Source organism: Motacilla alba, chromosome 5 (assembly GCF_015832195.1).
Source record: "Motacilla alba alba isolate MOTALB_02 chromosome 5, Motacilla_alba_V1.0_pri, whole genome shotgun sequence".
NCBI lineage: Eukaryota > Metazoa > Chordata > Aves > Passeriformes > Motacillidae > Motacilla > Motacilla alba.
Window position 1 is genome coordinate 22167766 of NC_052020.1, and position 20775 is coordinate 22188540.

The 20775-nt window shown below is 42.3% G+C and overlaps 1 protein-coding gene across 5 annotated transcripts in view; it reads left to right on the top strand.

The window, feature by feature from the left end:
* The window catches only part of TSPAN18 (tetraspanin 18), a 131444-nt gene that overhangs the window by 105209 nt on the left and 5460 nt on the right, over positions 1-20775 (top strand). For all 5 annotated transcript variants that reach the window (XM_038139606.1, XM_038139602.1, XM_038139607.1 and 2 more), the window contains 5 exons: positions 4882-4973; positions 5725-5919; positions 11569-11643; positions 17335-17433; positions 18657-18836. In XM_038139606.1, coding sequence (XP_037995534.1) covers positions 4911-4973; positions 5725-5919; positions 11569-11643; positions 17335-17433; positions 18657-18836 — 612 coding nt within the window. In that variant the 5' untranslated portion in view covers positions 4882-4910. The remainder of the gene's footprint in view (positions 1-4881; positions 4974-5724; positions 5920-11568; positions 11644-17334; positions 17434-18656; positions 18837-20775) is intronic.

Here is a 20775-nt window from a genome sequence, read left to right on the forward strand (position 1 = left end):
CCTGCCACATTGCTGGGGAGAGGACACCATGGAGCAATGCCAAGTGGTGGTGATCCTTTGCCACTGGTGCAGCTTAGAGCTTCAGGGATGTTTCCAGTGACACCTTATCTGGGACAGCCTCTACAAATCAATACATTTACTTGAAAGAGAATCTAGCCCATATTTTCTAATACCTTTAAAGGCTATCTGGCACTGGTTCTGGAGAACTTCAAACACATCTTCTGCTTTTACTTGGTGTATTGTGTATGGCTATGAACATAGGGGTGAGTAGGCATTGTTTCCTGCCCAAGCCACAGGCTAATGTTCTGTAGGAAGTACTGCAGAACTGGTTCAGATGTTTTAGAGGAAGCAACAGTTCAGCATCAGTTCAGTGGACAAGTTCTTCATGCATGTTGACAGCAAAGAGTTATTTATGTTGAGAGAAGATATACACAGATCATGTGACAGAAGAGCAGTGACTGAAAAAGTGATTTGCATGAGGGCAATAGAACCTGTAGACATCTCTCTCAATCTCAGTTATTCTGTGTTTTCTATCAAATATTTGAGATGGGGAGACTGAGATGAGCAATCAGTCAATCTGTCTGAATTCCTATACTGAAACACAAATTGTCTGCAGTGGCCTGTTAGAAATGGGCAAGAAAAATGGCTCACACACTTGGTTTTAGTAGAGGGTCGGAGTGACAAAATACAGAAGATGTGAGGATTGAGACTGGTGAAGATAAGGTGCTCCTGAGAGTTCTGACAGACTGGCACATCCATGAGATGATCTTGTTCCATTTGCCACCAGGTAACTCAGACAGACCTTTGGCAGCTTTTTGAAAAGTCTTTTTACCAAGGAAAGTCATCAAACACTGGAAGAGGTGTCCGGGGAGACTGGGGAGTCTCGGTCCTTGGAGATAACTAATGTGACCCTAAGCAGCATGCTCTAACTTTGAAGTTGGATCAGATTTGGAATTGGCCCAGGTTGGAAGCAGTGGGTGCTTGTACTCAGTGACATCCAGAGGTCCTGTCCAACCTAAGTTTTTCAGTGATTTCTTATTCAAAGCAAAGGCAAAGAAGCAATCTAAGTGAATCCATGGGTTTCAATCCAGTTTTAAAGGATTATGGGGGTTGAGGGAAAAATCAGTGGCAGCAAAGAGAAAAATTGGAGGCCTTTTGGAGGGGTGTGGTTGGGCAGCTGCCTTTAGAAATGTGAAGTTCAAGGCAGCTGCAAGGCATGCAAAGCAAATGACAAAAGGAAGGAAGTGGCTTGAGAACAAAAAAATGCATTGCCTTAAAAAGTAGACTTTATTCCTAACTGATTACAGCAGCTGCACTGTGTTTCCTGGCTACACTGCTGGGGACTTTTAGCCTCCCCATCTATTTCCAAGATAAAATTAATGGGGGATACAAGGGAGAGAGAAACGTAGAATAATGTGCCTAAGAAAAAGCCGAACATTTATAGCTATATTTCAGACAAAAACAAATGTATCTCATATCTCACAGGTCTGAGATGGGACAAGCCAGGGAGAGCATCTGTCAGCCTCTGTCTTCTGCAGTTCTGACTGTTCATGTTTGCTTAGCATTAAATGTCACCTGCAGAGAAGAACTTAATCTCTCACAGATCTGGGGCCTGGAGGAGGGGAGTAAAGATATTTTTAAAAGGTAGATTAGGACATAGGCATTCAGTTCTTATCACACTTGTATCAGTGAGTAGTAGGAGTAACTCAGACAATTTGCTCTTAGTGTGATGGCTTAAAACGAAAAGTAGAGTGAAAGCCCATGTCTGTGAGTCAGGACTGTCCTTTAATGTCAGTTATTTTAGCCATGAAGCCTGTCATTAGGGACTCCAGGTACCTTCAGCTAATTAGCAAACCTAATTGGACGCTTGCATTGAGTTCTTCTGCTATGGAAACTCTGATATGGTTTGTTCTTGGCTTTTACCATTCCAGAAATCATTATTGCCCCCGAGTTCCTTTTACTCATCCTGAGAGAAAGAAGTTTGGAATCTGAAAGCCCCAGTGGGTGTGGTCCTGATCTGAAGCACAGCATAATGATTAAGGTTGCACTTAGTTATTGCTTGGCTGTGAGAAGTGTAGTGCATTCAGGAATTACAAATCTGAACCCAGTACCACCACTGGGGACAATTTCTTGCTCAAGCAAAGAAGAAGGGAGCCCTTGTTTGTCAAAGCTCAGCATGCTTAGCTTTGTGTTCATGCTGCTCCCAGGTTTTTGTGACAGACTGGTTCTTCTGGACAATGAAGTTTCCAGGATCTGATTGCTCAATGGATTTAAAATCTCCCTTCCCTTCTTATGCCTGGAAAACATTTTAACATATTGAGTGGATGGGCAGGCAGGAGACATGCAAAAAATCACAGCCTGTGTTTGTCTTTGAAAATAAAAGTAGACCTGTATTGAGCTCATGTAAATCAGAGCAGTCCCAAGGGGGCTTGCTCACCTTACAGAGGAAGCAGTCCCAGACATGGAAAGGAAAATAAGGCAGGAATGTGATTTATCAAGCAGCAAGACAGTGCTAGGCTTAGGAGCTGCTGCTTCTTAGACCATAGGCATTGTTTTTCATGTGGGTGACTCTAACGGGATGTGTGAATTATGAATAGTGTCACAACAAGGCTAAACTGCTTTGTTTTGGTGTTTTTTTTTTTTTTTTTTTTTTTTTTTTTTTTTTTTTTTTTTTTTTTTTTTTTACTAAGTCTACTATAATATGGATCATACAGGTGGGTGCTTAAGGCAGCAGGACTTTGAAATTTAAGATTCTGGCTAGTTTACCAAGATTTAAACATTCTATGTTTTACCAGAGCATTAATTTTTAGTGTGGTGATGGGAACATCTAGGTGACACTAATTGTGGGACTCTTGAAATCCCAGTACCCTATTGGTTTGTCTGTGTTTTCATCTCCCTCTCTAGTGTCCAAGTCATGTGTTAGTGGAGCTGAAGACTCACCTTTCCCATGAAACTGAAGAATTCCCTGCCCAGTTCCTTAGCCTTCTGGACTTCCAGATCCATTTTCTCTGTCAGATTTGCAGACATGGCTTTAAACAATGTCAGGAAGCTGTGGGCATTTCCTGCAGGCCCACATCTGAGCTCTGTGCCCTGCCCCATCTCCTGTAGTCACCATCTTGTCCTTGAATTTCTCTGGGCAGAACAATTATGTATCAGGGGTATGAGAAAATAAGCTTTGTAAAGAAAAAACATTGCCTTCATTGTCAGATTTAGATTCAGGTTTGTGTTTCTCCAGAAGCAAGGTGGGTCTTTCCAGGATTCTTCTAGCAAAGAGAGTTCCCTGGGCAGTACCCAGCCAGCAGAGGCACACTGCTGTCCTGCCCCAGGTACAGCCAGCTGCAGAGGGAAAGCAGCCCACACAAGCTTCTGTGAAACACCATTTGTGTCTCAGCCTGTTTTTTTCACAAAGCAGGAATTGATTTGATTTTAATCAAGTGATAACAGTATACCAAACACACACTGTGTAACAAAAATCTGGCTCTTACCTCAGGCAGCCCCATGCTGGGAGCTCTGCCTGCCATGGATTTTCTCAGCTCTTTGGCTAAAGCAGAGCAGTTCCTATGGTCACAGAGGAAGCACCTCATGAGGCTCTAGAGCACTCACAGATTTTGTGGTTTAACAAAAACAATGGAGTGAAAGGCAGTTTTATTTCTGGCCTGGTGAAAATCTTGGACAATTTCAGTTTTTTCTGTTAAGTGAATTAAATGGACTTTGCTAACATAGCATATCATTAGATACACGTCTGTTAGGAAATGGCATTTGCAGTGAATAAGGGGAATAAGATGCATTAAGAAGCATGTGGGCTTTGGGAAGGCTCCTCTGGGGAGCCAAGCAAACTTGTGCCTCTGGGTTTGAAAATGTATGGCTCCATCTGTGCACAGTGCCATGACTGCATTGTTTCAGTGGAAGTTTTACTATTTCATGTATTTATTTGTCTGTCCCTCTAGGGTACTTAGTGATATACTGGCATATATGGATATATAGTCACTTTATTGCATAAACAGCAAGCAGGAACTTTCCTCCAGTGCAGCCTCACCTGGTCAGGATTTATTGCTGCTCTTCCAACAGAAGCACTGGCCAAGCAGTTTGTTGTCTAAATCAGACACTGAGTTTCAGAGCTGGTTAACATTCCTTAGCATTTTTTCCTGGCCTCAAAAGCTTTCCAACATTGATCCACGGGTTCTTCTTGCAAAGGACCTGTGCAGGGTGGGGCATAGAGCAGCAGGATCTCCCTGGCGCAGGAACATCTCGCACTGCATGGCAAGCAGACGCTGTGCCCAGGCTGAGTAACCATGTCAGGACATCCTCCTTGGGCCCGGCCATGTCCTTGCATTGCTGTCATTTCAAGCCCAAATGTCTACAAATTTCCCTGAAGCTGTTGTCCATGTTTGTGTGGTGTTCATTCTGTAGAGGGAGATTGTATGAAGATAGCTGTCCCAAATGCTCTTTGTGTGTCTTCTAACTGGGCACAGCTTGTTCTGGCTCCTGTTTCACTATGACCTTTTCTCAGTGTGAAACAGACAGGTACCTCCAGTGATTCTTAGAGTTGACAAGCTTTAAGGAGTGGGGGGAAAAAATCTTCATGTGCAGAGGGATATTTTTTCCCCAGTATCTCGCTCTGCAAGTAAAGCTAGACCTTTGGTCTCCTGCAACCTTCCCCTTCACTTCTGTGTTTGCCTTCAGACCTTAAAGAACGCAAAGGGACCAGGCAGCAATCATTATCTCTTACTAGCCTGCGCTATGTTCCCCCTTCAGGTAAGAAAAGAGCTCTTCTCTATAATGAACTCCATAGGGTCTTGGGGGAAATACAAATAGATTGGAGACAGGATTATGTCATTCCAATAAAAATGAGCCTGCTAAGAAAGTGCTGCTGTTTTGCAGGAGGAATTGGACAAAGGACCCTGAAGACCATGGAGGGAGACTGTCTGAGCTGCATGAAATACCTGATGTTTCTTTTCAATTTCTTTATATTTGTAAGTATTTGGAATTCACTTTCTCTTCTGGATCCCTGTTTCCAGCAGCCTGCTGTTGCCCAGCAGGACAGGCTATAGGGGTGGGAAAGTTGCCACAATACAGAATATCACCTCTGCTGTGCACTAGCAATCACTGAGCATTTTGCAGCATCCAAAGATGCCCAGACATTCAGCAAGGCAGCACAGTGGTCACTGTTGTCTGAGTTATTGCTGTCCTTGACAGGGGAAACCACAGGGAAAGCTGTAACTAATGATGCACATAGTTCATCCTTGAATGGCAGAAGAAATTGCTTTCTAGTCCTGGGTGCCCTGCTGAGGTTTTCACTCAGGAGCAGTAATTTCCCTACCACATGTAGAGTCATTCTTAGCTGTTCTTGTTTTTGAAAGGAAGAGTGGGAGTGCCCACCCACCCTGGCCTCTGTGGCAGGTATGGTTCACATGAGCCCCTTCACTGTCCTCTACAGATGTGGCAGCAGATCAAGACTGTCTTTCAGCAGTACGGAGGGAGTAAACAGTCGGTAGAGTGATATGTCAAAAAAGAAAGGTGCTTTTGCTGCAAATGATTCATTTATTGAGCAAGAGATACTAAGAGCAGCATGTCAGAAGCCACCTGCACAGCATGCCTTTGCAGAAACACCACTTCTCCAAATTAACTTATTTGATCAAAAGACAGCAATGAATCCAGTTTTTCTGCAGCAGTTGTTTTATGTTGACCTGTCTCCCTCTCTCTCCTGTCCCCGTGCTGTGACAGCTGGGAGGAGCATGCCTGCTGGGACTCGGAATCTGGGTCATCGTGGATCCCACAGGTTTTCGAGAGATAGTGGCTGCCAACCCCCTGCTCTTCACGGGAGCATACATCATGCTGGCCATGGGAGCCATGCTCTTCCTGCTGGGCTTCCTGGGCTGCTGTGGTGCCATCCGTGAGAACAAATGCCTCCTGCTCTTTGTAAGTGCCCTTGCAATTTCTGTTGGCCTCTTAGTACTTCCTGTAGGGGTGATTGGATAGATGACAATGGCTGGGATAAGATGACAATTCCTGGGACACAGGAAAGGGTGTCTGCTGTTGTAGTCATTATTCCTTCAGATGATAAGTAGGCTTAGGATACTTTTACACACTGCTAGTAAAACAGATAGTTTGCTTTTTCACCTATATAGATTTGTGCCCAGTCTGGGAGTGTATTTTGACCATTTTAAGCTTTCATTCTAATTAACCCCATTTGGTTGTTTGCTCTTTTTCTACATTTATAAAGTGACCAAAATGGTCCTTTCTTGGCTACTCAAAACCCACTGTTCCACTCGTAGATTCATTCCTCAGGGGTTCACAACAAAGGAGGCAACTCTGGGGCACTGGGGCCCCTGTGCAAGGGAGCCCCTCCATGCCAGCAGAAATGTCCAGCCCAGAACTCCATCATAATAGTCATTGCTGTCATTGCTGTTCTCAATAGCTGGTCACTCCCTGATACAGCCTACTCTGCTCCTAAAATGAACCAGATGTGTTACCTTTGGACAAATTTTCCCCTGAATAACAGGATTAAATTTCAGCCCATGGTGGTCATCAATTATTATGAAGAGCTAAAATATGTCACTTCTGCCCTTGCCCCCCCACTCCTCCCTCCCAAGTTCTGATACTGAAGGATTTCCAGCCATTATCTCCTACTGGAAAGCATTGTCAGTTACGTATCAGTTATGTATTGAAAGACCAAGACCATTAGTTTTCTTTTCCTTTTCTTTTTTTCCTTTTCTTTCTTTTTTTCCTTTTCTTTCTTTTTTTCCTTTTCTTTCTTTTTTTCCTTTTCTTTTTTTTTCCTTTTCTTTCTTTTTTTCCTTTTCTTTCTTTTTTTCCTTTTCTTTCTTTTTCCCTTTTCTTTTTTCCTTTTCTTCTCCTTTTCCTTTTTTTTTTTTCTTTTTTGGTGAAATGTGATCTTTTGTTTCTCCCAATGGTCTGGTGGCACTTTGAGTTTGTTGTGGGTTTTGGTTTGTTTTTTTTCTTTTTTTAAAATCTCGGTCTTACTATATTTTGTTAGAACTGTGTGTTGCACAACTGCTTCATGGTTCAAAAAAGGCCTGTCTCTAAACAGGGCAGGAAAGTCCTCTTTCTTGAATGCAAACCCATCCTTTCCTATATATGAGCATGGCTTCATTGAGATAAATTCTCTCTGGCCCTTGGCTCCCATATGCCTTGAGTTCATAGCCTGCAAATGAGAGCCCTTTTGGGGAAGCCGCTCTGGGTTTGATTTCTAGTGATTCATCTCAGAAGTAAATCAGAAAAACAAATGTATCACCTGAGAAGTCTGTGAAGATCTGCCCAGAGGAGCCTAATAAAATGGAAAGGTGAGGCCTAATGAGCCTGAAGTTACTTCAAAGCCTGTTCTTGTCAGATTAAGAAACTAAAAGTGAATTTTGATGAGAAATGTTTTTCTAAGTGAAGGGGAGAGTAATATTTTCAGTCTGCTGCACACAGACTGGTGACCTGGCTGGAAAAAGGGAGCTCTGGGCCATGTTTCTTTTCCTGATACACCATCATTTACAGGTTTGAATGTTTCTCCATGTATTTTAGTTATACTCCAGTACACTCAATTTTGTGGTTATTACTTTCCTTACTCCTAGAGATAGTTCTGAGCCCTACTGCCTTATTTATTTACCTTCATTATTATTTTATTTTGAACAAATGTGAGAAAAATATGAACTGGAAGTAATGCCCCAGCCTAGGGAAAACTCTAAAAGTAATTACTGGATAAGGAATTATTGTTCCATTTTGATCAGTCAGATCTTTGAGGGCTTTTTGTATCAACACCAACTCAGCTAAACAGCCAGCCATCTCATGTTCAGCAGTGTGAAGCACTTGGATTAGGACCTGGGAGAAGAAATATGTTTCTAACTTCTTTTTTGGGGGCACACCAGCTGATGTTAAAATCAGCTGATCTTAAAACATCTGTGAAACCCAAAGGCTGATAGGAGTAAGTTTTAGACACTGAATAGGCAAAAGATTCATGACTGTATGCCAGAGAGACTGGGAAAACTTGCAAAACAGAGAGGGTAAGTCTTTGTGGGGGGGTGGTACCTGGGGAGAAGTTGCTAGATCAAATCAAGTCCACTTACAAAGTTGTTAAAGAATTGATGAGCCAGAGAGCTGCTTGAGTGAGATTTCAGTGATGCATAATGTATGCCTGAAGCTTTTAGTCCAAATGTAAACAGAAGATAGAAGGGACAAGACAGATGCATGTTCTCTAGGTTCTGGTTTCAGTGTTTGCAAGGACTTTTATTTTTCATTAAGCTGCTTGTCTTTTGGTAAAAAATAACCCCATCACTATGGAACCCTACATATTGCATTAAGCACAAGGCTGTGAGGCGTTTCTGGATTTCCTATCACTTGAACCTGGCTCACAAAAAAAAAAAAAAAAAAAAAGAAACGAACAGTGGCCTGCAAATCAGACGTTGAATAACTTGTCCTGGAGGTCCTCTGACTGCAAAGCAACACTGTAAAAATCAGAATCCAAAGTACTATTGAATGTACAACATTGTACCAAGGGACTGAATTCAGTTTTGTTAAAAGAGCCCATGTTAGCTTCATTTGGCTTAGTTTCAAATGCAGACATCCTGTTCTGCACTCCTGTGAAATGGATGTAGTAGCCCCTTGAACTTCTCAGCATGAGAATGAAGGTCCAGGTCCTTTGAGTTAAAGATGGTTGATGCTCTTTTGGAACAGTACTTCTGAAACTGGAACATTGGATGAGTCATGAAAAATAAACACAAAGCATTATTTTGTGGAAACTTCTGATAGACCACTTCTGTGAAAACTCCTGTAACCATCACCTGGAGCTGCAGCAAGATTTTTGACCAGTATGAGAGATTCCATTTCTTAGGATGTTCACTTTGGATATGGGGAGTATCCGTGTTCAAATATCAAGAAACAAGCCTGAACTTGAATGTGAGGTTATTGTGTCCCATGCATTAACCAGCTGGCTCCTTTGTGCTCTCACATATCAATTTAATTTTTGGAAGGAAAACATGTTAAGCAGATTTTGACTCTCCTTCAAATGCAGAATGGGAGCAAATTCTGAAACACTGATGATCCAGCTTTTTCTCATCAACCCTAATGGCTGCTTGTGGGTTTTTTCCTACTGTAACTTACAAATCTGTAATGCAGAGTGCACAATATAAGTGTAAATCAGTTTGGGAATGATAATGAAGCTTATCACAGATAATCTGGGAATGACTGCTTCCACTTCTGCACAGACCTGTGCTGGAGCTTGGGTGAACATGTGCCTCCCAGTAATCAGTAAATGAAATGCAATTAGCAGGGTGATGGGATTAATCACTTGATCACCACCTTAGACCTTAGTGACTATGCTGAGATCCCTTGATGGATGATGATGTGAATTTGCAAAGCGTCGTTCATTCTCATCACTTGTTCTTTGCCCTCCTGTGGTGAAATTAAAAGAGTCTCTGAGCAGGAAAAAAAGAAGCCACACAGAAAACTCCAGCAGTAAGAATAGATTAGAGAGTTAACTAGTTCAGTAAAATCAAGCAACAGCAGGCTGTTGAAACCCAAAATCTCCACTCATCTGACTTTTTTTGTTTTGTCATTTGAGCCCAGGCTCCTTTTCTTTTTTTTCTCACTGCAGAAGCAGGAAGACAAATGTGATAGGGTGGTGCACGTGCTTTTCCAGTGGGGAAAAATCAGTTAAAGATCTGATAATTGACAACAAAACAACATTTTGCCCATTCCAAGCAGATAGTTTGGATTCTCTCTCTGTTATTGAAGTGCACAATGCACAGCCTTTCAGACAGTGTTTATAAATAATTGCTTGGGGATCACAATAGTACTTCTGGCCCTGTCTGCCTGTTTTCTGTTTCAGAAAGACCTTCTATAAACTTCTCACATACACGCGCACAAAAAAAATTCCAGACTTCTCTTGTGTTTATTTTTACTTGTTGCTTCCTCTGTCTTCATTGGCAACATGTACCAAGTTTATTACCCTCCACATGATGTGATATTACAGGGTTCTCCGTTCACTTTTGCCTTTCTCACGCAATGCCAAATTCTGAGTTAATGTTTTAACCTTTACTCAGTTCTGTAAAATAATCTCAAAGTCTGTAGGCAAATTCTTGACCTGTTTGAATTTTAGACAGGCTGATTCAAATGGTAATTTCTCTTTATGGTAATAAGAATGTAAAAAATGTCCACCTAGTTCAGACTTACGGTTACTCAAGTCCATGATTTTCTCCACAAGAATAAATGTCATTTTGGGAGAGGGTGTGAATCTAGCCACTTTCTGCTCTGTTCCTATAGCACCAACATTCATTGTTTTAAGGATGTTAAAGGGCACATCCCTATCTGTTCTTTTTACTGTTTCATAAGGACTGAAGCAGCATTAAATTAGCACAAGGCATCAGTGTCACTGAGAAGTGGTCACAAGAACAGGCAGAATCTGAAGTGGAAGCCCACAGGAGTCCCATCACTCATTCTGGGTTGGAAACACTCCCAAGTACCTGAGTGTTCTGGGTAGACAAGGTCCCAGGAACAGCAGCATGTCAGTCTCTGGGGATGAGACCTCTGAAGTGCATCTGATTTACTTCTGTGGGGTGGGGGGTGAAGGCACAGTGGATTACTCAGGCTTGGTAACCTCACTGAAACAAGGTGCCTTTGGCAAGACTGAAAACCAGACTTTAAGATTGAAGCAGCAGAAGGTTACAAAGGCAACAGGATGAAATATAGTTCCAGCTTAGATTGAACAGCCATGTGCCTCTCTGTTTTGCTTTCCTTCCCTTTTCGTAAAATTATGATGACATAAGTGTAAAGAGCTTTACTTCAACCTGGAGGCCTGTTTCCCTTTTACTATCTTTTAATGCGCAGGCTGTGCTTTCTCTCAAGTCTACAGCATGCTCTTATCTTAAGGATGTGAATATGCACACTTTGGATACAAGACAGGCATGATACTTGCATAACCAAATTAAATTATTATGGTGTGTTATCAACTTTCTGTAGAGGTCCTGTGTGGTTAGTACTTATCTCAGTGCAACCCCATTGTGTGTGGGGGATATTAACCAAGGCTAATTTTGTCCTGAAATGAAAACAGTCCATTTTAGATCATAGGTATAAATATTTGAGAGTATATTCCACTTCCTACTTCCACACAAGATAAGCTGTGATTATATCACGGTAAAATTGTGTTGTTTGTATTGCAATCAGGGGTGTGTGTGTCCATTTACATGTGATACCTATACTGGTGTCTGGACAGTTTAACCTCTGTGAGCATGTCCACAATTATATAACTTTTCCATCAACGTAGGCTTTACTGTTTTGACCTGGTGCAGGTTTATCAGGGGATGCTATGGGTTCTACAACCTTATATGCTTTTACTCATTAGAACCAGGCAAAACTGTCACAAGCTCCCATGTCCTGTGACGAGGTCAGAGAGAGAATGTGTGTGCTTCAAACGACTGTCTCATACAGTTTCTTAATTGTCAGGGGAAAAAAAAAGTTTCCTTAGTTATTTTTCCATCTCTTTGGTGATTAGCAAAACCCTGTATTCCTACTACCTATTGCAGATATTTAATGCTATGTTTATGGGTTTTATCTTCTCTCTTCCAGTTCTTCGTGTTTATTTTGTTAATCTTCCTGGCGGAGCTTTCAGCTGCAATCCTGGCTTTTATATTCAGAGAAAATGTAAGTATCTGATGGTGGGCAATCTCTGGACCCCACTGGGGTTATACACAACTGCAGCAGGGTGTTAGTGGCTGATTTGTCTGTACAGTGACTGTTTCAAATATCAGCAAACCTCATTTGTTACTACCTGTCTGCAGAACTGCCAGCATGTCAGTGAATGCTAACTAGCCTGGCTAGTGCAGGATGGGGAGTTTATGGGGACACACTTATTCCTGAAGTTTTCAAAGTCTTTTAAAGTCTTCCTGACTCTCTTTCAGCCAAATCAGCTGCACATTCCATCTGAGAGAAGTTTTATCATAAAGTCACACTGCGATTAAAAGCAACTATTTTCCTTTTTCAATATAACATGGTTTAATATTAATTGTTGAAAACTCCTGTTTTCCAGACAGAGCCAATGCTTGCTCTGCAGTGCAAAATATCTTTTATGAATCTTCTAATTATATTTATTCTTGATCTTCCATGTTCTGCTGCTTACCAGACTCCTACCAATGCTGCTTGTAAGATATCCCCCCGACCTGCCCTAAGCAAATCCCACCCCACTTATTGCCCTGCTTAGATTTGTCCTTCTCTCCAAAGCTTCATATGATGTAGCCTTTCTCTATTATTCTGCAATGAATATTGTTATATGGCCATCATCCCTGCCCTGGGCTAGTGGTAAACTTTTATTACGGTAGTAGTAACCACAGTCTCATTTCTTTCTCTAAACAGCAAAGGTCTGTGGATTTTTTTTCATGTTCACACATATGCAAAGGAGAGCCTGATTGAAGTATGTCCATCCTTCTTGGAGTGATGGCTTTGAAAAAGCATTGGCTGGTTGAGGTGGTCAATAGTGACTGTTAGTGTTTATTTTGCTTATTTTGCCTCTGTCAGTAGCAAGAGAACATACAGCACATTTGCTGTACTGAGCATGAGAGAAATGTGGCAGGAGTGAAGGGCCATGTATAATGATGATTTTCTTAAAACAGTATATACTTCTAATTTTATTCATTTTTGAAAGTTTTTGATAGAAAAGAATCAAAACTTAGGAAGCTCACAGCAAGAGAGTGTGGTATTTGTATAGCAGGATGGGCTTGGGGGGAGGTAGTGAGAAGACTTTCTTTTATTTATGAGCTGGTGGTCTTTAGTCTTCGCCTCAGATCTGAAGGCAGTGGGGAATGGGTGCCCCATTCCAGTTCAGGCTTTGAGACCATGCCCTTATGGAAACACCTATAAACATATTGCAGTAGGGGGGGGTCTGGTGGTCATTACAGGTCTGCTGTTAGGAGTTTTTAGAGAATTCCTTTGGTTCAGCGCAAGGAGCAGGCCACACATGTAGAAACTGGTCTGCAGACCCAGGTATGTGCTTTGTGACAGAGACAGAACATGGTCCTCGGGGAGCAGGGGCTGGGTGAGCAGCCGTCAGCTGATGACTCCTACCTCCTCCCTTCTCTGTGGGAAACTGGTAAAAGAAAGGCACAAGAAACTGCCCAGGATTGCTGCAAGTCCTGGGTGCAAGATGACTGCACTTCTGATTGTGCTACTTGCTTACAGCTTGCTTCTGGGCAAAACATTGGTACCTTCCACTCCCATGGGAGCCACGGGACATGTAATGTCATGTTATCCTGCAAGATAAGGTCACAGTGGTTATTCTAGACTTCTGTGGCATCTGGCAGTGTTTTGTGAGATAAGACTTGAAGGGGATCAAACTTCTATCTTTCTTGAGCTTGTCTCCTTGTTTGTAGCACCAGCTTCCCACTCTGTCAGAATGATTGACAGGAAGGGCTTAAATGAGAAGGAATGAAGAACGTCAGGTCCCAGCATAGCTGGAGATGGCTCTATGCAGAAGTAAAACTTCATCTGCAAGTTCTTGTGGTTTGTTCTCTCCTCAGGTTTCTTCGGGAAAAAATAGCCCTTGTTTTGGTGTTGCTGTATATTGTGGTGGTAGCTTGTCTGACATGGAAGCTACTTGTGGCCAATTTTGCTGTCACCTCTGAGTTAGGGTGAGCCACATGGATGTACAGAGGAGGTCTTTCATTGACCCCATGGTGGGAAGAATACTTCAGAGCAGCAATTTAAGGTCAAGATTAGATTTGCTTTTCTCTTCCTTGCAAAATAAATTACTTTCAGGGCATGTGGTGGCAAATGTACACTTAGCCAATTTAAATTTCTGCAAATTTTACCAGGCAGGATTCTGTTATGGTCACTGCGCCAGTCCTTATGGCTGTGGCCTCTCTGGGTGTGCAAAATGAGACAAAAGATACACTTTATCTGTTTGCTTTGCAGATAATGCTCAGTGCAGCTTTCTCTAGTATAGTTTTACATCCAAACCAGTTCCCAAACTGGTCAATGGGGTTAAAATATTAACAGCTAAGGAAGTGAGAGAAATCAAGAGACAAAAATAAGGGAGAAAAGAGATGTTTTCTGCTGAGATTTGACATGAGAGGAAGAGTCGGTGAAGCAGAGCAAGGTGGTGGGGTAGGTGAAGGTGGTATTCACAGAAGTGAGCTACTGTGATCTGCAAGTCCAGCTGCATTTCCAAAGAGCTCTTTAAAAGCAGTCTCTGAAGAAGAAGGCTGCTGTCAATTAGCTAGAAGATTACTAGAGTTTCTTTTCCTTAGAAAATGAGGTTTTGGGGGTGGAGAACCCTTTATCATTTAGAAGATTCCCCATAAAATAATGATTTCATGAACACTAGAGAGAGACTGTGAAAGAGCAATAGCAATTGTTCTTTATATGTCATTGAGAGGTCTGGATGGGAAAAACCCTGGAGGGATATTTGATTCTTAGTGAACTGTCTTAGCAAGCAAGAAAGCAGGATGGTATGGAACAGAAGAGTCCAGTGGCAGGCTTTGGGTGGAGTCCAGATGTTTGGATTTTTAGCTCCAGTTCTAACACTTAATAAGCAAGTCACCTTGGTTCTAGTGCCTCTATGTCCTCAGACATAAGGTAAAAAGCTAAAGAACACAAACCTTCCTCAGCTGAGCAGGCAGAGGTGTCTCAGATGGAAGGCATGGTAGGAGTGGGAAGTGCAGCACTGGTGACTGCACCTCCATGCCCTGTACTGTGGCAGACCCAGCAGAATGCTCCAGGCCGATGTACATGGACAGGAGAGTGTCCTGTTCCCCAAGCAGGCACCATGAAGGCAGCACTCAGTATCCTTGAGCACAATGCAGCATGAGGAGGCTGTGACCTTCCTGGGCAGTGCCAGCATGCCTGTGTTGTGCAGAAATGCCCTTCTTTTTCTAAACCCCTTTTATCTGGCTACACTAATCCCAGCAAAGCTATTTTTGAACCTGTGTGACAAAACAGTCTCACTTCATTCACTGCCATGTAAATGCATGCATGCATGTGCCGCATTAGAGGCGCCCCACCCAAAACACAGCTGAACAGCTCCTTATTGTTCATGGCTGTGGCTGCCACAACTGTGTTGTCAAAGCCTGAGTGAAGCTCTGGTTTTATCAGTAGGTCCTTTGCTCCCTTCCAAATGGTTCTTGCCATAAAAGTCCAATGTGCACTGATCTCATCAGGACTGGTACTTGTTTCAGCTAGAGGAGGGCCATGGGCATGGCAATAGGACTGTCTTATTTCATCCTCCTTTGTCAGCAATTTTTTTAAACAAGAATTATTTTTTTTTGGCTCCATTCTTCTGAACTTGAGATGCTCAGGATAAGCAGTTTAAGACCAACAAAATGGAATCAGTTATTTTCCTGGCAAATGTACTCTTCCAGCACTAGGCTTTGTTTTAGGCCAAGTGTTGTAAAAATCACACACAAACTCTGAACAATTTCCTCTGGGATTGCTGCTGTCAAAATAAAGGTTTCACTTTATATTTAAATTACTCTTTTGTTTTAGACCCCAACAAAGGCAGCCGGCTGGGATTATTACCAGCAGTAATATCAGTTTCAAAGTGTGTGCTTCAGGAACAGATGAGCATCAAAAATGTGCTGCTGTCTGCAGGGTTGGGTGTTGCATGGATAAAGTACACAGAGAAAGGGAAGGAAAGGAGAACACTGAGGATAGATTTCAGCATCTTCTAACCTCACCTTCCCTTGGTGCACCAAATTCCCAAAGGAAAAATGCCATGTCCTCTGGTATTTTATTGTTCAAAAGCAAAAAAAAAAAAAGAAAAAAAAAAAGAGTTAATGTCTGTCCCAAAAAAGTAATTTAGGAATTAAACGGTATAACTAATTAAAGGTAGTGAGATTGAGCTAATTGTATTTGTATGATTCAAATATTTGTGACAGAGTTTTACCCAGTAGTGATGTAGTAATTACATTTGGCCTTTGTATTTGTAAAAGAGAAGCCAATATTAGGTGGTATCCAGGGTCCTTTAAAAAGTCACTACAGTGGTTTTTTTTGTCCTTAAATTTTGTAATACAAATGAAACAAACAGTTTTGTGCTTGTGCTTTTGTGCCCACCCACAGAGCTCATACATATGTATGTGTATGTGAGATATTTCACGTTGCATATGAAGAACCTGAAACCAGCTTGTAGCAGTCTCTGTTACTGCGTCAGCAGTGCTGTATGAACAACAGGGGGGAATGAAAAGGGTATTTTTCAAGCAGCTTAATTCCTGATCCTACAAATATGCAACATCACAGCAGTGCTGTAGCCAGCCAAGTCCAGCCCCCTTCACTGTAGCTTTTGCAGTGGCAGAAGATTTTGTCTGTGTGGATCACTAATCGCAAGACATTTTGGAGAAGGGACCACACAAGTCCAGATCTATTGGGAATGTGAAAGAGGATTTTTTTGAAGTTTTTGTCCTGAAGTGACAGAAAGGCAGCAAGATTGAACTGGGATGTTCAGTTTAACATGATTATTAGGATTGTATATTCACTATTCCTCCAGAGAGTCATCCTAAGTAAATGTAATTTCAAGGTGTCTAACTTCTCGAGAAGACTCTGGAACAAATTGTTTGTGCATTTAATCTGTTTTACTGTAAATATAGACAGGGGTAAATGAAATTCCAATAATTTATATTGTTGACTTTTGGAAAAATGTTTACATTATCTAAATATAAAGAGGTTTTTTTTTTCTTCATCTATGCAGGTTAGTTTAGGTAATCAAAAGCATTGTCAAGCAAATGGCATTTTTTTCTGATTCATAAGATGACTTGACCAGTTCCTATTAATGAAATTTTTTTATTTTATAATTTCTATAAAAATTTTATGTTAAGGCTTCGTTCTGCTTTCTCACACATTGAAGTAAATTCAGAGCAGTTCCCCTAGTAGGAAGTTAACTAATTTGACTGCAAAGTGGAGGGAAAAATCAAGTTTTGCTTGCAGACCTTATGAAGCACAGCAAGTGAAAATGCAGTTTGGGTGTGGATTTGACAATCTTTGTAAAATCTGGTTTAAGCCTGTTTCAATTTATTAAATACTTTCAAATAATTTTTTCAATTTAAAAAAATAAATAAAACAACAAAACCAAAAAAACCAACATTAAAGTATAAACATTATTTTAGAAGTATAGATAGAGTTTAGTCCCTGACTTTAATGAGTGACAGTTGTATTCAACAGGTGCCCTTCACCCTCTACACAGACATGGCTCAGCCAATGGCTTTTCACATGTTTCTCCTCTGAGGTTTGCAAAAAAAAGAATAAACCCAAAAAACCAAAGAACCCCCATCAGTCACAGGAGGGAGCTTTGGGAAATATTTGGGAAAGGTGTTGGCAATAGCCTTTACATTTCTACCTGTCTGTGCATTTCAGCTGACCAGAGAGTTCTTCACCAAGGAGTTGAAGAAGCACTACCAGAGGAACAATGACACAGATGTCTTCTCTTCCACCTGGAACTCTGTTATGATCACAGTAAGTCAGACCACCCCAGTCCCATTCTGCCCATGGTCAGTGGCCACCAACTCATTCCTCAGCCCACACCCTCAGCTCTCCCAGGGTCAGCCTGCTTCAACCATCCTGTTGTGTTCAGCCTAGGGCTCATAGTTGAAGGACTTTTGGCGGGCAGTCAGTCCTGAGAGAGACAGTCCTAGAGACTTTGTTGGGGTCACCTGATTTGCCAAAGCCTGAAGCATTGGAGTACCCTCAGTTTTCAAATATTGGGCACGGAGAGGAGTGGAGGTGTCTGCAACTGGGTATCACTGCATTTGCTCCAGGCCTTTCACCTTGCGAACTGCTTCAAAATTATTCCCAGCCAACAGCAGCCAAAAGCTGGCATTAACTAGTGTTTTGTAGTTAACAGCAACTTAGGCAGGAATGTATTAGGCAGGCCTAATGATGTATTTTCACTATAGAAATATTAGCTATCAAAACTGACTTTGCTATTACACCCCTAATTGGGCAGGCTACAGGTCGACTGTCATTGGAACTGCAGTTGTTATTACCTACCACAAGGAATTCAATCTCTGTGTGTTTGTGTGTGTGTGCACATGTGTTAGTGCTCTGTACACCCCATGGTGTATCCCTTCAGGAGTGAAAAGCAGGATGTCAGCTTCTGCAGATGAAAAGTCAATTTTAATCTTAAAAGGAAAGGATGATTGCTGCCCTTCATGCTGATTCAGGACTTTAATAAAGACATTTCCTTTTGCTGACTGAAAGGAGAGGCAGTCAGAGTATGACTTGAATCCTTAAAAAGCATCTGACTGGAATCCTAAAGAGGGACCTTACCCAAATCACCTAGCAGTGCCTTTGAGGAGCAACAATCCTGGCCATTAGCTGTGGGGAGAAAGGGTGGGTGGGAGCCTGGATCGTACTGCTGGGTGATCTCAAGCAAGTCATCCTGGATATGCCCCAAAGCCCTGGGTAGTTTGCAGCAATATTCCCAGTAGCACCTTAGAATCTACAGTATGACATAGAAACATTGGGACTTCATAAAGACTTCAATGAAACAGAAGCCCCAAGGTACAAGCACAACCCACTTCTTTGGAAGCAATGGCTGTTTTGTCTCTGCTTTGACTAAAGCTTTGATCCCTGCAGGAATAGGTATTATTATATGAGAATAGGCATTATTCCCTCAAGTCTGCTTTGAGAGAATGGTGTCAATTATGTCTTCCTTTCTTCTCTGTGCCTCTCCCCAGTTTGCCTGCTGTGGAGTGAACGGACCAGAAGATTTTGAAGATATTCGTCACCTTCCATATTCATCTTTGGAAAAGGCGACACCGGAGGCTTGTTGCCAGCGAGAGCTCCAGAGCCGGGAAGGGATGTTTGTCAACAAGGAAGCTTGTCTAGAAGGCATTGAGAGGTTTCAGAACCGGCAGGTAAGGGAGGCCGAATGCTAGGAAAAGGAGCTTCACAGTGGGCAGAGAGATGGCTGCAGTGGTTCTGGGTAGCTAGTGAATCTGGCAGGTCCTGGCTGTACCTCACATCCTAATTACACTCCTGCTGACAGCTTTTGAAGTGATGGCATATGGTTGATTTTGAAAATCTCCTTTCATTGCATACACTGCTAAGTCCATGTTGTGCTGCATCATCAGAAATATGAAGATTTTCCTAAGGGATTGAGAGGTAAGGTGGAAATTTAGATCAAGTTCTGTTGTGTTTATGAAGGTTAGAACTACCTCTGAGAAGTTAATTAGCAAGCCAGCACAGGTCAGGTAGGATGGGATGGAGTTGACTCTTACTGGCTGGTTCCAATTTAGTTCACAAAGATTCCTAATCAATATATACAATCAAAATATCAAAGGTTAAACAGCTACAGAAAACTACATCTGTTTTCTAAGGAACAGAAGTATTGGAAAGCTGCACTTCTTTGCTTCTTTACTCATTACTGCAGAAAAAGGGCATTTCTTATAGCTGTCTTCCAGTACCTACAGGGAGCCTACAAGAAAGCTGGAGAGGGACTTTTTACAAGGGCATGTAATGATAGGACAAGGAGGAATTGCCTTAAACTGAAAGAGCGTAGTTTTAGTCTAGATATTACAGAGGAAATTATTGACTGTGAGGGTGGTGAGATACTGAAAAACAAGTTGTGGATACCTCATCATTAGAAATGTTCACAGCCAGGTTGGATGGGGCTTTGAGCATCCTGGTCTAGTGCCAGTGGTTTGCCTGTAGCAGAGGGGTTGGAACTAGGTGATCTTTAAGGTCCAACCCAAACCATTCTGTAGTTATAGTCTATGATTCTTTTGCCAGGCTTCTCTACTTGGCAATTTTTTGCAATACTGGACTATGGCAAGACAGTTCATCGCATTGATGCAGGGTCGAGTTTCCTTCCAATGTCACCAAGATGTGATGTTTAAGAAATTTTCCAGCAAAGTTCCTGACTGTATTCACCTCAACATTAGTAAAACCAAATGAGCTCTGACTGACCATATGTACAAGCCTCCTTCTCCCTCCAGACTAGGCAGTGGTCCTCTTTTCAGCACTTAAGAGCAGACTGAGAAAGAGAGGAAAGGATTTTGGAAGCAGCATGTGAACTGTTCTCTGACTGGCAGCTGGAAATGGTTGGCAAAGGCACTCTGGGTGAGAGATCACAGCAGACAGCACCATGCTGCTTCTGCCAGGTCTGATTGCTGGGAATAGATGGGGAGGAGAGAGATGACAGACAGCAGGGAGGGAAAGAGAAATGGATTTTGAGAAAGAGGGTTAAAGTTTTCCCTGAGTGGTAATGCTGAAGCTTACTACTTCCATTGAAAGGGAAGGCTTCCTGCAGGTCCATGTCACCAGAGTGTTGGTGGAAGAAGCTGTGTGCACAGTGAGTGTTATCAAGCACAGAGTGGCGCACTTTGTAAAACAGGAGAGACAATCCCAAGCAACTGAGAGCTGAATTGAGGCATTGCTGGAGCAAAGTCAAGCTCTTAGGCCACCATGCTGGTAGGACAGTGCTGACCACACCTGTGCTCCCTTCTGTCTGTAGCCAGCTGAGCAGAGCATGCTGAAGGATGGGTTAAGGTTGGACGTCTGGCAAGCACACAGATATTTGTTGCTGGGCTGGATGCTTTTCTTTGAAGATTGGGCTGAAACATGGCTGGAAGAGAGCTGATGCTGAGTGGTCTCATGCTGACAAGAGCATGGTTTTAACAGCTCAGTTACTGCTCCAGCAGTCTAGGTCCCCTGGGGTGGCCTCATGAGTGGATCTTCTCCATGCCCTCCATCACTCTCCACCAGTTATGCCTTACTCACAGTGAGCAGAGTTTGGCATGGACACAGGTACATAACTATTGTGCTGTCTTTGCAGTTCCAAGACTTTCATTATGG